The sequence below is a fragment of the Schistocerca nitens genome, chromosome 12, assembly GCF_023898315.1.
Source record: "Schistocerca nitens isolate TAMUIC-IGC-003100 chromosome 12, iqSchNite1.1, whole genome shotgun sequence".
Taxonomy (NCBI): domain Eukaryota; kingdom Metazoa; phylum Arthropoda; class Insecta; order Orthoptera; family Acrididae; genus Schistocerca; species Schistocerca nitens.
The window spans coordinates 45,149,105-45,173,398 of record NC_064625.1 but is presented as its reverse complement, the minus strand read 5'-3'; the positions used below and the strand labels follow the sequence as shown (position 1 = coordinate 45,173,398).

Genomic DNA, 24,294 nt, shown 5'->3' with positions numbered 1-24,294 from the left:
AAGAATATTGAGAAATTGAGCTACATCTCAACGTTTAGGTCTAAAAAACTTGTGTTACGATAATCTAATCAACATGGAGTCCGAAATAATAAAATGGACTTTTCAGGATTGGTACATAAAAAATCCTAGAATGGTGCTGACAAAAGGGATGAGAAGACAACGACCACAAAAAAAGACTATTACGTAGAATAACCCATAAACGGTCAGCCTTAAAACGAGAAGATCCCTGAGTACAGAGGAGCACTGGCTCACTGAAGCAAGAAGCAAGCGATGCAAACAGAAATGGCAGTGGGAATTTGATACTGAACTATGGTCGGTTGAGTTACAAAGAATGTTTAATCGATTTCCTAATTTAATGATGCACTTCAACGAAAAACCGAAAGAGCAACAATTTATGTCGCTTCAAAAACAGTATTTTTAATCAGTACGAGAAGTGAGGACTGTGTACATATTAACGACGGAAAACAACTTTGTCTCAAACTCACTCACGAGTTTTCTTTCTCTAACCGGTAAGGCTTTGTTCGTTATTAGCATATCGAGAACTGGACTATATTTGGACAAACGTTTACACGACGAGAGGGCCGGGAAAGGTGAAAAATTACTGAAAAAATTGCTGTTTGTTCAGAGATTCAATACAAACAATAGAATAATTGCTACAACTTAGAAGCCAAAAAGCTAATACAATTTGTTAAAAAAACTTATGTACAATCAAGAAATAGTTTCATTTTTTGGTTCGTATTATCATGTTCTGCCAAACACCAAAGACGAATTAATTTCGTTTGCTGTAAATCAAATTAACTTACTAATATGGTGACACGAAGAAGGGCACGTAATACTGTGTGCTTTCTCATTTTGGATGTTTATAATAATTAGTGAACACAAAGATATTTTGCCTAGTGAAAATGATGTGGAGTCAGTCTATTTCCCATCGGAGCAAGGACGAGAAGAGTTCGGGAGATACCTAGACCAATATCCCTGTGTAGTGATTATCTTTTGTATGTATTAATCAAATATATTGAGAAGCTTTTACCTAAAACAGCACCACAGTCCAAAACATCTCCGAGCTCATTGGTACATACATAGAATTATCACAATAACAATATTGTCAGTGTATGTTAATGCTCAACGTACAGATGTGTGACGGGTGGTTAGAGAACAAATCAGACCCGAAAATTTAAAACAGATGATGCTAAGTGCTTTACAATGGAACTGTATGATCTGCAATTGTTATCAATTACGCAACTTAACGCTGGTGCGATCATATTTCCCGCTTGGAAGACAGTTGAGCGCTACTCTGCAATCTGCGCATGCGCAAAATCTTGCTGCTACAGCAAGACAAATCGCTGTTAACTTTGTGTGTGTATGTTCAATCAACAGCTTGTTAATGTCTATTTATTTTTTTCTCCTTATAATGAGCGTACGAGTGTAATGTCCAGCTTAAAAACGCAGCTAGCAAATCTTACACGCAACGAAAAACGGGTGAGTTGAACGTGCGTCGTCTGCTAGAACGAATGGGTTATGTAACTCCGCCCCCTTCTGAACCGCGAAGTAGCTTGCAGTAATCAATGGGTTCGAATTGTTATTTTCACACAGACACAGCTTTCTTAAATGAAAACGCTTCATAAGGTATAAATCTTTAGTTACATACTAAATGCCACATGCTAACTTGTCCGTTGTTCGTAATGATTGTGTTACTGGCATCTTGGGAGTGAATAGCGTTATAACCGAGCTAGTTTGTAACACAAATATGTACACAATTGGCGAAACTAAAGTATGATATTTTGTTAGTCAACATTCTGTAGGAACTAGTATTCGAGACAAATGTAAACAAAGTTTAATTTTCCATATTTGACTCCGTAAAAAAATTATGTAATCGATAGTCGATACGATGGGGAGTGGTACAAAAATACATTACGTTGTATAACGGCTGCGAAGCTGCAGTAATAACCAAATCAAGATTATATTACACCTAGACTGACCTTTCCACTTTCGGAGCAGTAACCAGAACTCTGCAGGCTGAACAGGTCTCGAAATCTCGAATGTGCCGACGATTTTCTTCGGACTTGCTGGATGCTGTTTATTAGTTTCTCCACATTAGCACGAAACCTTCCCGACCCTGCACACGCCATAGCAGCAACTGTAAGGACGCGCCGGTGAGACTGCCTCACCTCTGTCGAGAAAAGAAGAAAAAAACACTGAATGGGAAAGCTAGTGCTGGGAAGCAACAAACGAGTGTCGTGCAGCGTTAAGGTCGAAGATGGCGCCGTTGATAAAGTTTGGTGTGCTTTTCAGCAGTAATGGGACACGTTTTCTGCAATAGGAATGGATTATGTGGTTCCGTCAATCACTGTTGTCTTACAAGTGAGTCAGATAGTTGTAGGTTGATCTTCATACTACCCGTTTTTCATAGTGCAACACAAACACCATGCGTCAGCTATGCTTTAACATTTGACTCGTATTTCAACATCGTGAGAGGTATGAATAAAAGTGAGGTTTTGTATGTCGTAGAGGCATATACTAGCAGTATCATCACTTAATTACAAACGTTGGAAGAATGTCGCACGAGTAGGGCGTACGTGCAGTAGTAGTCTATGAAACGTATTCGGCGATTTATGATCCCACAGAAATTGAACCCTCCCCATCTTTCAGCCAGGCAGTTGTAACTAACAGCTGGTTTTTAACATGTGACAACCTCTATGACGAAGGCGTTGAAATGTGCGTGGCTTGGTTCTCTTGTAATTGTAGAAGGTCAATAGTAAGAACGAAAAAAGAAAATACACTGGTGACTCGAGTAATTGCGTGTGTTTAAATATTTATTGAGGCACAAAAACTTTCGTATACCTACAGTTAGAATTTAAATCGTTGTTGTCAATAATGATAGAGCTGGTACATCTTCCTTGTTAAGTCATTTCATAGTTACATCATTTACCCCTCACATGATAAATATTTCTCCTTCGTTTTGCTGGCATAGAGTTGCAACAGGTGTACACACTGTAAAATCTGCCTTTTTTTATACACACACATCTTTTTATCTTTATGACCACTTTGCATAAGCTTGAATTATGTAGCTCAGTAGTAGCTGTACTACTATTCACTGCAGGCACATTCAATACGAGTGACAATATGACAAAATAAATCTGAGCTGTGTATTACATGCAGATTATTGCCATATCCAAGCAGCCGCTACTTCATTGTAATAGAGACGATTCTTCCTTATCAACTCTTTATTTACACTATTTCAGTTGGTTTATATCACAAAAGTGTATTGCAACCAAAAATGTGCCATAGTTCTTGCCTTTTTGGTAGGACTTTGAATGGCTTCCTTTATTTATAAAGTAATACAGCTATTAATCTTTACCTGTTCTACTCAGTGGGGAAAATGGAACTTGTTAATGCAAAATAAAACACTTCTTCATTCATAAAATAAAAAAAAATAAAAAAACACCAGATGGTTATGCAGATAACATTTTGGAGGTCACTTATTTTAGATTTCTTTGTTTTTTGTGCATTTAGTTCATTTTTTGTGAGTTGATGCTTTACTCCACAGTAGTGAGGAATTTTGATGTGTCTTTCTACAGCAAACAGCTTGAAATTGAACAGCTTACTTACTGTAGAGACATATTGTGCCAACCGAACTAAAAAAGCAGGCAACGTAGAAAAGAATTATTCCGTAGAAAAGCATTATTCCGAAGTTTATTGACTACAGTGTTAGTCAAGCAATAACATTTTTATTTTGTTCCAAGCACAGATTAAGTTGGAAAAAACTGTTCATGGTGGTGCCTTTTCTGCATCCCATATTGTTTGATGAAATACCTGTTTGAATGTGCCATACGCACAAATAGAATTGACAGTCTTCAGGCAGCATTTAGTTACAAAAAACCATTATTTTCAGGTACAGTATGTGTGTCTATGTTGACAACATGAATGTTTATTTAAAGATAAGTTTTCTTTCAACAGATTAAGTCGACTTGAAATTTGTATTCCTACATCTTACTTTCCTTTGCCTTCCACCACTGTAAAAGCATGTAAACAAAAAGTCTTCTATGAAAAGTATTTTAAATCTTAATCATCATTAACATCATCAGTCCTTTGAGTCAATAGGAATATTTGGTAAAAGTTGTCTACTTAAACCACTGATGTAATGTTCATGGCTTCTGTGACATAATCCTTGGGATGAGTATTTTCACTTTTTTTGTTGGTTGGTGAAGCCTACAAATGTGAAAGCAAAAGAAAAGTGCTTAGCCTGTTTAAAAATATCACCACTGATATCAAGTTTAGTTGTGTTATTTGCAGATTTTGTCCCATGTTTACTCTATCAGTGGTTAAAGCTGACAACTTGTATAGAATATTGTTCTTTATCCAGTCCTTTATGTAATGGACCTTTAAAACTAAGTTCTTGATATGTGAAATCACCCTGCATAGACAAACAAGAATATGAGTACAAGAGCAATGTCGGGGGGGGGGGGGGGGGGTTGGATCATGTTGTAATAACAAGACTGTTTCATATGGTGTGAAAAGTTGATGAACTAAAATAGTTGTCATGTTTGAAAAAGGCTATAAGAGAGATTTGTGTAACAATAATAATGCTTTAATCACATGAACATTTCTGGTGTAAATGTAGTAGTAGTAGTAGTAGTAGTAGTAGTAGTAAACCTCTATAGTGCCAGGACAATGAAAAATATATATCCTTATGAGAGCACCCTCCTACCGAGACAGGACACACCATTCTGCTGATGTAAGACAAAGGAGAGGAATAATGCTTATTGTTTTCGAGCCACCAGTCACCTTGATGGAGCCTTATAAATGCATATGCTGTGTTGGGTGAAGTGTGTATGGTACCACGTAATAATGACCATAAGGCGACCTTATAGTCTGTTATTCACACTGGATATGGATGGAAATTATACTCAGCTTTCATAAAGGCAATCTAAAGAGTGTCTGATCTTCGGTCGAGAAGTTATGTACCACATTTCTGACAGGGTTGGGATTCTGATACCCTTCAAAGTAGGCCCTGCAGCCCTGCCATCACATTGCACATTTCTAGTTTCAAGATGGATAGTTTAGTGCCGTCTTTAATATCAAATACAACCAGAAGTTACAAGAAACAATATAAGGAGAAGAGTGAACCTTTATAAACAACTTAATTTCTATTTTTAGCCAAGAAAGTCTAAATCAAGCACTGTGAATGAGCAGGGATATTGGCATGAATAAAGTCACAGCTTTTTGTCTGCAAGAGAACTGGTCTTTTGTGCTAGACTGCATCACAGAGCTGGCAGAGAACTTCTTGACAGTACTCTTATCTCTGTCTTTGTCCGTCCTGCTCACCATATATTAACCTCCAGTTACTGTGATATTAAGAAACTCAAAAGCAGTTCTGTTAGTGAACAACATGTCCGATACCTTCTTTATATGTTTTATTTAGTTTTTTGTTGGCATTTTGAAGACAGTCTCGTGTAAAACTGCATGCAAGAGCTTTTGTTATCTTAACTTCTTCAGCAATTGAAGGAAATTTTCTTTTGTCAGATTTCGCAACAACTGCAAATGGTTTGTTACCTTCTGCAGTGCTGGTAACTCTCCATCTGTCTTTTCATTTTGGAACTGGTTGAGACATACTTTACCATTTAACAAACAAAAACATTGAGTTTGATTTTTTCTCAATGAAGGCAAGCTGTCCTAGTCTTTGCCTGACTGCACCATTTCCCCCCCCCCCCCCCCCTCTACTGCATCTTCTAATATTAGATAAACAATTCTTTGTTGCTGTAGCAGATGCCCCACTAACCTGCCCCTTCTTCTGGTAATGTTATTCTACAGAGTTCTTTCCTTGCCTATTGTTTATAGCACTTCTTCATTTTATATTTTACATGCTGACTTAATTTTAATTCTTCGACAACAATACATGTTAAATGCTGCTCATTTTTTTCTTCTCTGCATTTCCAGTGGTTCACATTTCAGTATAACAAATAAAAAAAGGAATAATTAGTCTTTCATCTCACAGGAGGTGCATGGCAACACCTGCATTAGTACTTCTACTATTTTAACAGTGAACAATGATGATGATGAAATAGAATCTCCGACTTTTTTGTGGATAAGCAGTTGCTAGTCACCTTCCACTGGAGGGACCCTTCACCAGCTGGAAAGCAATGGCATTGGTGTGGTGGCTAGTGGCTATCGCAAACTGAATTCTGTGTGCATTCTTGCAAAAAGATATGTGCCTGGCCTCATATAAGGCTCGTGACACGGCATTAGATGCCATCATGTGTAAGCCAAGGTCAAAATATGGATATCCTTGCCTGTTAGTCATCAAATGGTCTGAGGTGTCGTGAATTCTGCCCTGCTAGGAATGTGCTTTCATCATGTCTCATTAAAAGAATGCAATGTGTCACATCAAAAAACTTGGGGAGTGTACACAACAAAACAGAATCTTAAGACTCGTGACTAATTACTACCAGCTATTGGGTCCACTCTTGACTTGTTTATAGATAAATGGTATAAGAAGCAGAAATATTTCTCTTTGCTGTAGTGCTAGTATTACAATCAACCCAAATGAACAAACTAATAAAGTTTTACTGGAATTTTTTTCTGGTTCTTTGTAAATGTAGTGCAACTGAACTAAACAACACATTACATGCAATTCAGTAGGCTATTGTGAGAGACCTGATAACACAGTTATATATAATTCATCAGATCAATAAATGAAACTATATTCTGAATTCTTTGACATTTATATTGATAAGAACCTAAACAAAAAGTTACATCCTGTAGTTTTTCTTGAAAGCCTAAGATATACAACTTTTGTATTATGAATGATAGCAGTAATGTCATGTAGCACCATGTTCTGGGACAAGTGTTCATTGCATGAAAGAAGCAGAAGCATGATCTCTTGTAGGTGGCATTCTTAAGCAGTTGGGATGACCCGATTACAAACTCTCACTTCATTTACACTCTATGGATTTTGCTTTCAACAACCAACAATAATACACACATCAAACAAAGTTTTGCATCACCTCGGTTCCGGACCCTGTACAGAAAATTGGAAGAGAGATCAACATAAACATCATTTCTGCCCTTTTTATTGCTCATACCACACATTGCATACAGTGAGACCTTCAGAGGTGCTGGTACAGATTGCTGCACACACTGGTACCTCTAATACCCAGTAGCATGTCCTCAGGCATTGATGCATTCTGTATTCATCGTGGCATACTATCCGCAAGTTCAGCAAGGCACTGTTGGTCTAGATTGTCCCAGTCCTCAACAGCGATTCAACGTAGATATCTCAGAGTGGTTGGTGGGTCACATTGTCCATAAACAGCCCTTTTCAATCTATCCCAGGCATTTTCGATAGGGTTCATGTCTGGAGAACACGCTGGCCACTCTAGTCGAGCCATGTCGTTCCTGAAGGAAGTCATTCACAAGATTTGCACGATGGGGGTGCGAATTGTCATCCATGAAGACTAATTCCTCGCCAGTGTGCTGCCAACATGGTTGCACTGTCGGTCGGAGGATGGCATTCATGTATTGTACAGCCGATATGGCGCCTTCTGTGACCAACAGCACGGGAATAAGCTTCGGCTCATTAAGCCTCTTCCAGCGCCTTGGACCACTTCCTCTTGGCCCTCCCGCCAGGAGGAGATTATTTTAACTTGGCTGCGTATTGGTCACTGCCTTTTTAGTCATTGTCATTTGCTAAAAGGCTCTACTGCACCACTTTGTACACATTATGCCCAAATTTTAACTGTCCGCCACTTCCTGCTGGAATGCCCCCTTTTTTTTTTAACCATTTACATTCCAGCTTGGGTTTGCCGTCTGATTTATCAGCTATTTTGGCGAATGACGCACAGGCTGTCGACAGTGTTTTACTTTTTATTCGCCGAATCCATATGGCTTAGGCCGTTTAATTTTTGGTTCTGGAACTCCCATTTCTTCATGGTGTTTCTTTTAGCCCTTTTTCCACGTTCCTGTTTTTAGCTGTCTCCTATTCTGTTCACTGGGACTGACATATAGTCATTTAACTCCTCTCCGTGTTCTATGGTTTTGACTTGGGACCGAGCGAGGTGGCGCAGTGGTTAGACACTGGACTCTCATTCGGGAGGACGCCGGTTCAATCCCGCGTCCGGCCATCCTGATTTAGGTTTTCCGTGATTTCCCTAAATCACTCCAGGCAAATGCCGGGATGGTTCCTCTGAAAGGGCACGGCCGACTTCCTTCCCCATCCTTCCCTAATCCGATGAGACCGATGACCATGCTGTCTGGTCTCCTTCCCCGATCAACCAACCAACCAACCTTTGACTTGGGCGCTTATGACTTCAGTTGTTTTTTGTGCCCTAAAGCAAAGCAAAACAAACATGCCCAACAGCAGTGAACGTCGGCCCCACATAAAGCCACCCCAAAGCATCAGGCAAACTCCACCTTGCTGCACTCGCTGGACAGTGTGTCTGAGGCGTCAGCCTGACTGGGTTGCCTCCAAACACGTCTCCGACGATTGTGTGGTTGAAGGCATAGGCGACATTCATCGGTGAAGAAAACGTGATGCCAATCCTGAACAGCCCATTGTCATGTTGTTGGGCCTATCTGTACCACGCTGCATTTGTCTCGTGGTTGTAAAGATGGATCTTGCCATAGACATCGGGAGTGAAGTTGCGCATCATTCAGCCTATTGCGCACAGTATGAGTCATAACACGACATTCTGTGGCTGCACGAAAAGCATTATTCAACATGGTGGCATTGTTGTCAGGGTTCCTCCAAGTCAGAATCCGTAGATAGTAGTCATCTACTGCAGTAGTAGGTAGCTCTTGGGCAGCCTGAGTGAGGCATGTCACCGACAGTTCCTGCCTCTCTCTATCTCCTCCATGTCCGAATAACATCGCTTTGATTCACTCAGAGATGCCTGGACACTTCCCTTGTTGAGAGCCCTTCCTGACACAAAGTAACAATGCGGCTGTGATTCAACCGGAGTATTGGCTGATCAGCTGTCGGAAACCCCTCCGTGTAATAGGCATTGCTCATTCATGATTGTTTACCTCTTTGGACGGGTTTAGTGACATCTCTGAACTGAACTGTCAAAGGGACTGGGTCTGTGATACAGTATCCACAGTCCGCGTCTTATCTTCATGAGTTCTGGGAACCGGAATGATGCAAAACATTTTTTGATATGTGTAAAAAAAAATCAGCAACATTTATAAATATAAAACCAGAAGCAAAAGTGACTTGCACTGTTCATCACCCAGCTTTAGTGTAGCACAAAAAAGGTAAGAGAGATTCTGCCGTAAAAATCTTTAACCACTTACACAGTGATGTGAAAATGTAATAGAAAATAAAAGTAATTTGAAACATTAACCGATATATTATCTGCTCGGCATCTACTCATATTTTTTAGACAGAGTTCTGTATGTATAATACTATGACGGTGCATAAATTTTGATTTGGAAAAAAGGTTTCAGTAACTTAAGACACGTGTAAAAAAACAAATCATTTAAATGGGTAGCATACTGCCATGTTTTTCACTGAGAAAGTATGTTACATTTGTAAACCAGTGATGTGTTCCACTTCACAGTGAAGGAATAAAATTATTATCTATGGAAAATTTCCAATAATTGACAAAAATTACTAGCTTGACACTGAATTTACCAAATAGCAACACTGTGTAACACACATCACATCGAGTCACCAATGGTGATGGAATAGTGTGAGGCACACCTACAGCTCAACTGTTTTTTATACTATTGTTGTCAATAATGTATGCATATTTCAATAGATGATGTCCAGATAAAATTTTTAGAAATTGCAGTGTGATTTTCTCTTAAGAGAGGTCACTTAAATAGGGTTTCCCAGCATTGTCTCATGACTACCAAATTGATCAGCAGAATTAAGCAACAGTTGTTATCATTGAACAATGTCACTGGGGAAGTGATGATACTTTACATCTGTTTAATTATATATATATCTGAGTATGGAATAAAACCATCAGCACCGTTACCAACTCATTTATAATAACCGTGACACTCCTAGGCCCATGTCTGATCTCCAAAAGTGGTATGTGCAAGATATCAGACAATAATGAAAAGCACTACTTTGTTAGCTATGATACTGGAATTTTTATTTCAAAAGTTTACCAAAAAATGTCACAATGTTGTGTCTTGTGGAACCAGGGATTGTTTTATTTTAAGAACTGCCCTTCTAAAATGCACTTGGTTCTTTTCCCAGTAAAATAATATGGTTCACTTAATGTACAGGGTGTCCACAATGAGACTCCAACATTTTAATACCCTATATCTTTCTCATTTCAGATTGTGGACCTGTGAATCCTGAAGGGGCAGACGGAGCAACTCGACAAGTTTGTGGTGTGCAGATTTGATACGCCAAGTGGCCGTAGTGGAGCTGCAGTCAATTGTTTTAGCAAAATGGAGGATATGAAGAAGGGTGCACAAGTGGTCTGGTGGTATGCAGAGACAAAATCGCCAACCCAAGTTGCAAAGAAACTTTCGTCGAGTTTACAACAAAGCGCCCCCGTCGTTCAAGACTATAAAGAAGTGGTGTCATCAGTTTTTGGCTACTGGGAGTGTTGCGAAAGGGCGTTGTGGTGGTGGTGGTGGTGGTGGTGGTGAGCCTGGGAACAGCGATCATCATGTGGAACAAGTGCGGCGGTCATTCCGAAAGTTAATGTGTGGTGTGGTTTGATGATAAATAACATTGTTGGGCTGTTTTTCTTTCAGGAGCAGACTGTGGATGGAGCCATCTACCTGGACATGTTGGAACAATTTGCCATGCCACAGATAACAGACCTGCAGCCAAATATGACAGTGCACCACCCCATTGGAGCCTTGATGTCTGAAAATTTTTAAGTGACATTCCCGTAACGATGGATTGGCCGTGGAGGTCCAATTCCTTGGTCGCCACGTTCGCCCGACATAACCCCCCTCGATTTTTTCTTGTGGTGTTGTGTGAAAGACCGGGTACACACTACACCAGTAAAGGACCTGCAAGACTTCAAACAGCGCATAAGAATTGTCATCAACTCCTGTCACAGAACAGATGCTCCGCAACACATGGCACGAAATCAATTATAGACTTGATATTCTTCGCGCTACCCGTGGCGCCCATGTTCAAGTGTACTGAACCGTCCACCTGTGTATGAAAACTTGATGAGCTGCTGTATGATTTCCCTGTATTGGTTCGTCAATAAATTGTGTTTTTACTCTAATTTTATGAGTTCAAATGTTGGAGTCTCATTGTGGACACCCTGTATTTTATTTATTATATATATATATAAAAATATTGAAGTGATCTACATGTTATTATTTGCAAAAATTCATAATGACCACAGATTCATTTAAAGAATTCGTCTTTATCAAAACTTTGGCTTTGACTAAATGTATATTGTGATTACATAATGTATCAGTGGAATGATTACTTCATGGGGCGAATCGATTGGTCCATTGAGGCACCATTTCAATCAAACAGAGAAGAAAATTGATGTCATTGTGTATACTGATAGGAAGATAAAATCACTTTTGATTGTGGGTTCACTTTCTAGCAATTAATATCCGGCACAAATCTCCCACTTAAGAGATGCCCACATACTGAGTCTCTGTTGTGATGATATCATATACCATTTTCTTCCAATTACAACTACCCCCCCCCTCCCCCCACTGGAATCTGAGCATGTAATAATAGGCATTTCAAAAGATACTTTGCAGTTTTAATGTTATATAACATCTAAAGGAAGTACCATAGATATATAGTTGACTTATGTTTTAAAGCAGCTACCAAACACTAGTGATGACATATTCTTAAAAAATTTGATTAGTAATGACAGGAAACTTCTTGGAACATTTTTTTCATCACCATATGGCTGCATTGCTTTCACAGTGAGAACTATTAATCAGCTTTTGACTGCTAATTTAGTGGTTAGTAGTTGTTTCAAAACATATTACCATACAACCATGGTACACTCAGTGCCTGCTGTCATAATAGCTTTAAATAGTTTCTGGCTTATAAGATTCACAAATTCAAAATGTTTTGTGTGTATGCTCCCAGAATACCATGAGCAGTAACAACTGGTAAAGAAAATGTGCAATGTAGTGAACAGATTAACAACAAACAAATCTGACACTTTATACCTAACACAGAACAGGGAAAAGGCATACTTACAACTTTTGATATGCCAGTAGTACAGCAGTTTCATTCCAACAGGCAGTGTACATTTGAAGCCACAATTTTGGTTGACCGATATTTCTATCAATTATGTTGAAATGCTGCAGCTGTGTCACATGTAGGAGACGCAACCAACAATTGTTTTCAAAAATATGGTGTTCTCACTACCACTGTGGCTCAAGACTGTGAGGTATCCAGTATCATTCATTCTTAGAATATTTGTTTTACACAGGTGGCCTGATTCCCTAACCTCCTAGGTACCCTGCTATGCACTAAGTTATAAAAATACCATTTAAGATACACACTATGTCACCTTAATTACTAAGTACTGACACAGCAGGCAAATATGTAGCGTGTGAAACATAACAAGCCTTGTTCTCTCTTATCAACTCTATAACCACATCCAGTAAATGAGAATGTAATTTAAATGTTTTACTTTTGCCAACTAAAGTACATGTAGTAGTACATTATTTAGCTGTTTGTAGTCATAAACTACAGGCAGCCTTTTCAGCAGCTGCAGAGCCAACAGTCTGCATGATTGATTGATTGATCAGGCCTTTTAACATCAACCAAAGGGCCTTGCTGTGCTGATACTATGAATGGCTGAAAGCAAGGGAAAACTACAGCCATAATTTTTCCCAAGGGTATGCAACTCCACTGTATGGTATCCTCTTGGGTAAAATATTCCAGAGGTAAAATAGTCCCTGATTTGGGTCTCCCAGCAGGCACTACTCAGGAGGATGTTTTCAGAAGAAAAAACTGGCATTCTACAGATTGGATCGTGGAATGTCAGAGCCCTTAATCGGGCAGTACACTAGAAAATTTAAGAAGGGAAATGGAACACAGTAGAAGAAGAATGGGTAGCTCTGAGAGATGAAATAGTGAAGGCAGCAGAGGATCAAGTGGATAAAAAGATGATGGCTAGTAGAAATCCTTGGGTAACACAAGAAATATTGAATTTAACTGATGAAAGGAGAAAACATAAAAATGCAGTACCTGAAAAAAGCAAAAGGGAATACAAATGTATAAAAAATGAGATTGACAGGAAGAGCAGAATGGCTAGAGGACAAATGTAAGGATGTAGAAGCATAGGGGTCAGATAGATGCTGCCTACAGGAAAATTAGAGAGACCTTTGGAGAAGAGAGAACCACGTGTATGAATATCAAGAGCTCGGATGGAAAACCAGTCGTAAGCAAAGAAGCGAAAGCAGAAAGGTGGGACGAGTAGATAGAGGATATATACATGGGAGATGTACTTGAGGGCAATATTATGGAAATGGAAGAGGACATAGATTAAGATGAGAATGGAGATATGATACTGCGTAAAGGATTTGACAAAGCACTAAAAGACTTGTTGAAACAAGGCCCTGGGAGTTGACAACATTCTGTTGGAGACTTGGGAGAGCGAGCCATGAAAAACTTCCATCTGGTGAGCAAGAAATACCCTCAGACTTCAAGAAGAATATAATAATTCCAGTTCCAAAAAATCAGGTGCTGACAGGTGTGAAAATTACCGAACTATCAGTTTAATAAGTCACTGTTGCAAAATAACTGATGATGGCCGAAGTAGAGAGGATATAAAATGTAGACTGGCAATGGCAAGAAAAGCATTTCTGAAAAAGAGAAATCTGTTAACATCGAATATAGATTTAAGTGTGAGGAAGGCCTTTCTGAAAGTGTATGTGTTTGGAGTGTAATCATGTATGGAAGTGAGACATGGATGATGATAAGCTTAGCCAAGATGAGAATAGAAGCTTTTGAAACGTGGTGCACAGAAGAATGTTGAAGGTTAGATGGGTAGATCACATTAGTAATGAGATACTGAACAGAATTGAGGACGAGAAATTTGTGGCACAACATGACTAGAAGAAGGGATTGATTGGTAGGATACATTCTGAGGCATCAAGACATCACCAATTTAGTACTGGAGGGATGCATGGGGGATAAGAATTGTTGAGGGAGACCAAGAGATGGATACAGTAAGCAGACTTAGAAGGATGTAGACTGCGATAATTACTTTGAGATGAAGAGGCTTACACCAGGCGGAATAGTGTGGAGAGCTGCATCAAGATTATATTAGGTTAGATTAGATTCAGTTTTAGTTCAATAAACCCAAAAAATGAGATGATTCTCATGGGTGTGGAACACATCAGAAAGTATAACATAAAACATTTGATTATAGTACTTACTACCCTGACCATTTGTCAGGAGTGTGTCGAAATAGGTAAACTGGAACAGCTCATATTTACAGAATTAACATGCTGTTAGAATGAAACATTGTTATACACTATTAATAAATTTATCATACACGAAATACTTAATCTTGAATGTTGTGACCAAGTGCTGTCAAAACTGAAATCTAACAGATATTTTTAATTAAGATGGCTTAACAGCCTCTGTTATGATATGCATTTATGGAGTAGGAGGAGTTGCCTATCAATTAGTCTTTCAAACTCTGTTTAAACTGTGCTTTATCTGAAACCAAGTTTTTAATGGTTGCTGGCAATTTATTGAAAATTTGTGTTTCTGAATATTGGACCCCTTTTTGGACCAAGGTAAGTGATCTTAGGTCTTTATGTAGATTGTTCTTATTCCTAGTATTGATAGTATGTTTTGAGCTACTGGTTGGAAATAGAGATGTATTACTTGCCACTAATTTCATTAAGGAATAAATATAGGCCTAGTGAGAAGCAGTGGTTAGAATACAAAGTTCCTTGAACAGATTTCTACATGATGTTCTTGAATTTACACCACAAATGATTCTTTTCACACTCTTTTGCACCCTAAAAACTTTTGCTCGGTTTGACGAGTTGCCCCAGAATATGATCCCGTATGACATAACAGAATGAAAGTAAGCGAAGTATGCAAGTGTTTTTTTTTAATAATCTCCTACATCTGACATCATTCTCACAGCAAATACGGACTTGTTTAGGCACTTAAGCAATTCTGTGGTGTACCCTTCCCAACTGAATTTATTATTGAGTTGTAATTCCAGAAATTTAACACTGTCAAACTCTCTGATCTGCATGTCTTCATATGTTATACGCATGCCGGCAGGAAATCTCTTACACATTCTGAACTGCATATAATGGGTCTTCTCAAAGTTTAATGACAGTGAATTAACTTTAAACCACTTATTAATGTCAGTGAAAATTTGATTAGCAGTTATTTCTAAATCTGTACTTGACTTGCTACTTATTGCAATGTGTGTATCATCTGCAAACAAAACAAACTTAGCATCTGGCTATGTAACAGATGAGAGGTCATTAATGTACACAAGAAAAAGCAATGGAACCTTGAGGAACACCACATGTAATTAATTCCCAGTCAGATGAAGACAGACTGCTTACTGCACTGGTATTTCACAATGTCACCCTATGTTTCCTGTTAGATAGGTAAGACTCAAACCATTTCACAGCATTTCCAGTGACACAATAATATTATAATTCACTAAGAGAATGCTGTGGTTCACACAGTAAGAGGCTTTTGACAGGTCACAGAAAATGCCAATAGCCTCTAATTTATTATCTAATGAATTAAGTACATTCTCATTGTAAGTGTAAATAGCTTTCTCTAGATCAGAACCCTTAAGAAATCCAAACTGTGACTTGGAAAATATATTATTTGCATCACATGCTTATTCAGTCACTTGAACACAACCTTTTCAAATATTTTTGAGAAAGCCGGCAAAAGTAAAATTGGTCAATAGTTTGATTGGAACATCAATAAAGTAGTATCTCTTTATCGCCTTTCTTGTAAAGAGGCTTAACTTCAGCATATTTTAGCCAGTCTGGAAATGTACCACTGATTGATTACACAAATAACTTTAGATAGAACTCAACTTGCATGAGCGCTCATTGATTAACTTTATTGATATGTTATCATACCCATTGGACTACTTAGATTTTAAGGATTTTATGATGGATGCTACTTCTTTGGGAGACACGAGTGTCATTTCCATTTTACTGAAGTTATTTTTGGACACTGGTAACAGAAAAGAAGTACTTGTTTAAGAGGTTTGCACTGAACTGAAGAGCACAACAACAACAATCTGAATTAGGAAACTAAGATGAAGTTCATGTATTTATTACATATAGTTATATTATATATATATATATATTACAGTTTGTACATACCATAAAATATTTAGATTCAAACAAGTGACTAAAGGTTTGTGAATGCATACACACAATACTAACTAGCAAATCACACAGAGATACACTTGGAAAAATGACTCAATACTTGAGCTTCTTTATAGGAAAATCCTTAAACATTGAACTCTTGAGCAAATTATATTATAATTACAAAATAATGCAGTTTATAGGCTGCTGTTTGTCAACAGACTTTATTTCTCTACCAGCTGCTGCATCATTCACAATGTCTGTTACATTCTGAAAATCGGGAAATGCCATGGTTCGTAGCTTTGAGTAGATGAGCTGTCCATTCACAGAAACCTCAAATGAACCTGGAACAAAGTTTTGTAAACTTAGTATGGTATATGTACACAGAATTACTCAACAAGACCATCAACAGATGTCTCCACAAAAGCACCAGAAGAGTATATTAATGGAAGAAAACAGATATCACCATATGAAACTCTGTAGCTTGGTGATTTTTGTAATGTATTTAGAAAATTATCAATTCCATTCGACTAAAATTTCCAGGTGACCTACAGATGAACAGCAAGGAAGTGCATTGATGTAGGTCACAGTAGCCCAATGCCTAGGTTAGGTTGGAACTGATGGTGGGTGAGAGGGGAGCTCTTAATAAATGTGGTACCATAAAAATAAACTCTGTTACAGTTAGTGAAGAGTTCAAGCAGTGATGTAGCAGACAGTGATTAGCTATTATGTACATCTCATGTTTGTTGCACGTTATAACTTCAGCCCAATATAGTTTTCTGAAGAATTATAGTTGAGCAGCCCTTTATACTAGTATTCTAGTCTTAATAAACAATGACTACTATCACTCAATGACCACCACCTTCCAATTTTTATTTCAAACAAACATACGGCAAAATATCGTGATAGAATAGCTTTGTCAGTGAATATAACAAAGCTGGAACAGTCAACACATTTGTAGAACTTGATACACATATCCTTTTGTACTATTTTGTTACCTGTTGCTACTGTATTACACCATTTTTTTTTTTTCAATTCATTTTTACATGGCACTATGAACTGAAATCAGGTCATCACTTACAGTAGTCTGAAATCCAAAAATGGAATGAACAACATTTTCAGCAATTCATAAACTGCATTTATCAGAATGATATTTACTGTAAAAGTGAATGTTTTATAATCTTGTGAGGTTAGAACCACTATTTTTTCAAGTACACACCACATTAGTGGTTATATTTCACTGAAAATACTGTTCTTGGGTACAAGATGAGTCACATGCCACTTGTAAACAGCTGGAAATCATCCTAATGCCAGATCCCCCCTGTAATACTATAGGCCCTACCTCCATACAAATTCAGTCCAACCACGAGTGAAGTAGTGTAGATGATTACAGCACAACTGTACATTCCTCCCCACTTAAGACTGAAAATGCGAAGTTAACCCTTTCCTGTATCAACATAAGGAGTCAACACTTCACAATCCTCCCTAATTATTCTGTGTAGTGCTTTCACTAACGTAGTCCTTTGAAGCAGTTCTTGTAGCACTGTTGGATTCCTTTGGTGATGCAAACAATCTACCTATGTGGCTCCAACTGGAATTTTGGGTAGCTAATCAATTTTAAATAAATTTTGGGATGCCATTATGGTGCATGTATCGACCAATCACAACATTAAACATAAAGACCTCCTAATTTATGTAAAACTGAGAGCATGGCATGCACACAGATCAGGCATGGATTGCACTCTGATACTGACCTACTAGCCTGGTGCACAACAGAAATCTTAAGTACCCTTTTTATAACTTTGAACTATTCATTCATTGTTGGGAGATTAACAACTTCCATTTGTAGTAGCAAAACTTTAATGGTGCTTAGGTTCCCTCCAGCATTTAAAATGTTCAAGGTGGCTTCTTCACACCTTCAATGTTTATGCATCCCTGGCATTCAGCTTACTCATCGTTTCTCACAACTGCCACATGGTGCAACCTGTAGCACTGCCTGTGTTCCAAGTGTGGGAACTAGTTCTTACCCATTGCTATAACATTTTTATATTGCTTATTAACTGCAGTGTCCCAATACAACGTTAAAATTTGCAAACAAAACATGGTCCAATACAAGAGAAACGTCACAACTGCTATCCAGCAATTGGACAGTATCTCAAGTACAATTATCTTCCGTGGATACTGTCTCCTCCCCAGAAAATATGAGACCAATAAGTTCTCATTGACTTGATTGCGAGTGGTGTGTATGTTATAGATGTAAGGCCCCTCTGCAAGGGGCAAATGTTGACCACTGAACATTCGGGGTATCACACCCATCACCCTGATGAATAAGACTGAGGTACTGTTTCCCACTGAAAATGCAACAGTGCTTAACACTTCACCAGTTAGGAAGCCTGCTGCATCCCATTTCAGGAGAGAGCGAGCACAAAAGTCAATTGTCAGTAGTTTGAACATACAGTAAATAGTGATATCCCTCAAGGAAATTACAGCAAGTGATAAGAAGGATCAGGTTGCGCACTAAGTGTGCGTGTCTGAGGTATCATTCAACATGTTGTTGAGGCTGTTCCGGCAGCCTTGGAAAGAACCAGGTGTAATCAACTGCAGATTGTGGCACACATTAAACGAATGATGCCTTTCATTTGAGCTCTATGATTGTTCTTGGATCACATCAATGATTGGCGAAGCATGCTCAGAAAACCAACCTTGCTCCCAGAATTTCCACAAAGCCCACACTGTGCCATTGGCTCCCGAGCCGATAATAACCATTTAGTTTGGAGGCAAGAGACCAATGATTCTGCACATCAGGGGATTTTAGATTAGGTGACTCTTCATCCACTCAGGTATGAATACCTGTAGGACATCCCCCCTCCCTCCCGACATTATATGCAAAGATGAGATTATTAAAGTTCTAGTGACCAACTACCAAAGCATGCACAAGAAAATACCCTGAGTTTGAAGCACTCCTTGAAAGCAGTGGAGTTCACATGATACTAGGTACAGAAAGCTACCTAAAACCAAAAATTGATAGTAGCTAGTAAGTTTGAGGGGATGTGGGCTATAAGAGTACTGAAAGATATGCTAATGGGAAATGGATGTGGAGTCTTCATCGAACCTGCACATGAGACTGTTTGAGTAAGACTCAGTATCAAGACTGGGCATTAACTTTATTTGGGTCCTTCTACTGATCACCATTTCTGTCAACCATCAGACTCATTTCCCAGGTGTAATCGAAAATGTTAAAGATAACCTCATGTTGCTAATACATATGTTCTGCCATCATGCTGTCATCTCTGGAAGAGTCTTTAATCATTGAACAATCAACTGGGGTAGTTACACTTTTGTAAGTGATGGGCATGACGAAACACCTTATCTGTTACCTCGAGGCAATTGTAGCAGTGTTGAGTACCAAAGTACAAAGAGCAACTAAAAAAAGTAAAAACAATTACATCTTAAGTAAACTACATAAAAAGACATTACTGTCATTTTTCAAGGAAGAACCTGAAACATTTAGCTCTAGGCAGAAGGATGAAGTGAAGCTGTAGCTCAAATTCATTAGAACAGTTGGGTAAGCAATGGATAGATATGTATATAACAGAACAGTTCATGACGAAAGGAACCCCTCCATGGTATGCACTCTCAGTAAAGAAACAGTGAATACTGCACAATACATGTAAAGCAAAGCACAAAGGTATAGATAGAGAGAGGCTGTCATATGTTAAGTCTGTTAGAGCAAGCAAAGAACAGCTGCGCTATCAATAGTACTAATCACTAGTGTGTAATAATAGTTAGTTGCAGGTTCTCGTGGATGGCACAAGAACTGAAATGGAGACTGGCAAAGCAAAAACAGAAATGCTGAAGTTTGCCTTCAAGTGTTCCATTACAGCAGAAGTTAATGGAGTACTGCCCCTCTTTAATTCTCACATCATTGCAAAAGTGAATGAACAGACATTAGTGTCAGTGGTGTTGTGAAACAGCTGAAACTGAACACGTTCCCTGGGCCTCACGGATTTGCAATCATTCCCATACAGAATCTGTGACTACATAAGAAACTTTTAACCATAATATAATGTATATCCCTTGAAGAAAAAAACTGTGCCCAATGGAAGAAAGCACTGATTACACATGTCTACAAGGAGAGCAGAAGTGATCCATAAAAATACCAATGTCACTAAAATTCAACTGTTGTGTAATCTTATAACAAATTCTGAGCTTAAAAATAATCAGGAAGTCATTTCTGAAGGTATCTGTGTATTTGCTGCACTGTATAGAAGTGAAACATGGGCGATATTTCAGACAAAATGTACAGGGGCTTTCTGTCGGTAAATTGGAACTGCATTGAACCTAAGTTAACAGAATCCCAGACAACAGGCATATTTACATAAAGATATCGATCACTAACACATTGCGTTCTTGGGCTCCTGTTGTTATATAAGAATATAGCAAACTCATTGTATTGTCTGGTCCTTCATTGTACACGAAGGTCTCGCTTATCTTCTCGTACTGTAAACAACCATACGCCAATACAAGAGTTAGGCGAACACCTGCTTCGGCTCACGCTACATACATCTGCTGCTTTTGCTCGAGCGCACATCTTACACTCTGGGGTTTAGTTCTGATGAAAAGAACTGACGCAGCTTAAGAAACAACAAAGTGTATAAAATAGTCTTACCTGTTCGCCCCTCCTTTCCTGTTACGTTCGCTGATGGTACAGATTCACGAATCTTATCCGATAACTCTTGGAATTTTGGGAGATATCCACATCCACCACTGCAACACAAACACAAAGCATCACGATCGGAATTTCTGTCCGTAAAAGTTAAAGTAACATTGTTTTCAACGGTTGTCCTGCACGGTATATAACGTACCAGTATTCCACTTCCACATTTACGTCCCCCATACTAGTTAAAATAATAAGTTTTGTTTTCTCTTTTATCCGATGTCAACTTAGTTCTCTAATTCCTTCAGCTGTCTACGTCTCTACGATATTCCAAACAGTCCAACGTCGCAAAACAAAAACACTGCATACTAGTAGTTGTTTGTTCGATAGTATCGCAGCGGCCCCTACACGCATTGAAAATTTCTGCATGCTTTCTTCGAAACCTAGCAGCTAGTTTCCACGTGGAAATACCGGTTCTATGAACAGCCGACTGGTATAACAGGGAGAAAACGAAAAACGCAGCTGTTTACAGCACAGAAGAGGTTAGAATTCTAACATCCTTGATACCAGAGATGTGTGTAGATTCAAGATTGTCTGTGGCACTAAAGACACGCAATGACGCAAACGTAAATAAAAACATTCTACGTTTGTCGACGAAGTTCGTCTATTTTACTATAAAAGTGCAAGCCTTAGCGATATCGATGCTTCGACGCTCTGCAAGGATTTTGGCAAGAACTGCTAAACCGAATGCGAGTACAACTGCAATAATGCAATTTTCCACAGACGCTCTTGAAGTTAGTCACGACAAGAGCGTCAAGGAATTCTTTATTACTTTGGGCAAAGGTACGTTCTAAGTCTGTAGATTCGGTAAATCCATGGGTAAATCACATTTAACCAAGGATCAGACCAAACATTCACACACATTTGTAATAAAATATATATTGTCATGTAATACCTTTAGTGCAATACCTGACCAAAAGTGTCCGATCAACCCCTGTGTAAATTGGAATTAACGACTAGATTTAAAGAGTGGCTGACCTGCAAGAATGAAAGGAGGCGGGGAGTATTGTGTTGCCACTGCCGGAACTGCAATCATCGATACAGATTTGCAACACACAGCAAGGCGGCTAAAGTGAAGCTACGGAATACACATCTGGCAGTGGAAAGCTGTCATGAGTGTGGGACTCGACAGTGACTCGTTTGTGGTGGCGCAGATGTGTAATAGTGGTGCGCGTCTCTACAAACGTTGGCACCCGGTTGGCGTCCAGCGCCAGCCTTCAGGACCGGCATTGTGCAGCTGCCACACACTATCTGAGGGAGAGCAGAGGCTGAGGAGGCAGCTGCGACTGCTGACACGCTCACGTGACTCGTGTCTCTCTGCAGCTCAATAAGATATCAATCTGACACTCTCACCATGTTGGGTTAATAGGAGAGGTAGAGAACGGAAGGGTAGATGAAAGTGAGAACTATTGAACAGAAAGTAAAGTCCATCATCATGCAAGTTGCTGATAAGAATAATGTACAGGAGACTGGAAAAGAAAATTGATGTTCATTGAAATGAAGGACTGTGTGAATTATAGGGATGTTAAAGGCACCACCACCAGTCAGTCAGTTCTGACACACTTGATAATAGAAGCAAGACTTCAGAATAATCAAAACATAATCATAAGATTTCTCGACGTAGAAAAAGCTTTCAAGAATGTAAAACTGTGCAAAATTTTTGAAATTCTCAGGAAAATCAGTGTAAGCTTTATGGAAAGATGGGTAATATACTGTACACTTCTGATCAAAAGTATTCGGACATACCTAATGTACAAAACACTTGTTCAACTAGTCTTGCACCCTTATCAGTTTACATTAGTAGAAGAGATTGGTAAGTTCAGTGAGGAGCTTCGCATTTGGTCACAGGATGGTTTAGTCAGCACGGGAGCATTGCAGTGATCCTCGACAAACTCCAGTGGTACATGCTACAAGAGAGGTGTTTTGCATCACTCAGAGATTTGCTATTGAAATTGTAAGAGAGTATGATTTGGGAAGAATTGGGTAACATATTTCTCCCTCCCATATATGTCCTGTGTAATGAGCATAACCCAAAAATTTGAGAAAATAGAACTAAATGAGAGGTTTCTCAACAATTATTATTCCCTTGTACCGTTTGCGAATAGACCAGGGAATGGAGGATCGGATAGTGGTACCAGAAGCACCTTCCGCCACACACCGTAAGGTGGCCTGCATTGTTAGATTTAAATTTGCAAGGCAGAGTTGACCACTACATGTCACAAGAGGTGGGCCAACCAGTATAAAAGGAGGCAAGGAGTATTCTGTTTTCAGTAGAAAAGCGGTGACAGCAGAATAGGGCAGTGATTTCAAATGTTGGCTAGTCATTGGATGCCACCTGACAAGGGAACCTCCCCATCGCACCCCCCTCAGATTTAGTTACAAGTTGGCACCAGTGGATAGGCCTTGATAAACTGAACATAGATCAATTGAGAAAACAGGAAGAAGTTGTGTGGAACTGTGAAAAAATAAGCAAAATATACAAACTGAGTAGTCCATGGGCCACATAGGCAACATCATGGACAATGTGAGATCTAGAGCGCTGTGGTCCCGTGGTAGCGTGAGGAGCTGCAGAACGAGAGGTCTTTGGTTCAAGTCTTCCCTCGAGTGAAAAGTTTACTTTCTTTATTTTTGCATAGTTATTATCTGTCCGTTTGTTCATTGACGTCTCTGTTCACTGTGTTAAGTTTAGTGTCTGTGTTTTGCGACCGCATCGCAAAACCGTGCGATTAGTAGACGAAAGGACGTGCCTCTCCAATGGGAACCGAAAACATTTGATCACAAGGTCATAGGTCAACCGATTCCTCCACAGGAAAACACATCTGATATATTCTATACGACACTGGTGACAGCATGTGCGTCACATGACAGGAATATGTTGTCGACCCACCTAACTTGTACACTTGGCGAATGGGTAAAAAGATTCTTCTACCTTGCCCGATTTAGGTTTTCTTGTGGATGTGATAATTACTCCCAAAAAAGTGATGAAAACATAAGAGTTTGTCACATAAACTGAAAATAAAAACATTAAATTTTGCACTCTATGGAAGATTTGAACCAAGGACCTTTCGTTCCGCAGCTGCTCACGTTACCACGAGACCACGGCGCTCCTGTGTTCCCAGTAACCTTGATGTTGCCTATCTTCCCATGAACTACTCAGTTTGTATATTTTGCTTATTTTTTTCACAGTTCCACACAACTTCTTCCTGTTTTCTCAATTGATCTGTGTTCAGTTTTTCAAGGCCTATCCACTGTGCCAACTTATAACTAAATCTGAGGGGCGTGCGATGGGGAGGTTCCCTTGT

General features: G+C 39.0%; 3 protein-coding genes and 1 long non-coding RNA gene across 4 annotated transcripts in view; 2 read left to right on the top strand and 2 right to left on the bottom strand.

Moving 5' to 3' along the window:
- Positions 1–2,213, bottom strand: part of LOC126215141 (all trans-polyprenyl-diphosphate synthase PDSS1) — an 831,585-nt gene extending 829,372 nt beyond the window's left edge. The window contains exon 1 of the mRNA XM_049941804.1: positions 1,980–2,213. Within this exon, the coding sequence (XP_049797761.1) occupies positions 1,980–2,129 (150 nt within the window). The 5' untranslated portion in view covers positions 2,130–2,213. The remainder of the gene's footprint in view (positions 1–1,979) is intronic.
- Positions 2,082–11,201, top strand: LOC126215142 (uncharacterized). Its single transcript, XR_007542090.1, has 2 exons — positions 2,082–2,361; positions 10,288–11,201. It is a non-coding gene; the product is annotated as an uncharacterized LOC126215142 (long non-coding RNA).
- A 5,023-nt stretch (positions 11,202–16,224) lies between these two features.
- On the bottom strand, positions 16,225–21,461 carry LOC126215232 (migration and invasion enhancer 1). The gene is made up of 3 exons (XM_049941898.1): positions 21,141–21,461; positions 20,945–21,042; positions 16,225–16,619 (listed from the first exon to the last, which is right to left on the bottom strand). The coding sequence occupies exons 1-3, from the start codon at positions 21,170–21,172 to the stop codon at positions 16,456–16,458; spliced, it is 294 nt and encodes a 97-aa protein (XP_049797855.1). The 5' UTR covers positions 21,173–21,461; the 3' UTR covers positions 16,225–16,455.
- Positions 21,462–21,512: 51 nt separating this feature from the next.
- The window catches only part of LOC126215231 (protein NATD1), a 29,984-nt gene continuing 27,202 nt past the window's right edge, over positions 21,513–24,294 (top strand). The window contains exon 1 of the mRNA XM_049941897.1: positions 21,513–21,775. Within this exon, the coding sequence (XP_049797854.1) occupies positions 21,634–21,775 (142 nt within the window). The 5' untranslated portion in view covers positions 21,513–21,633. The remainder of the gene's footprint in view (positions 21,776–24,294) is intronic.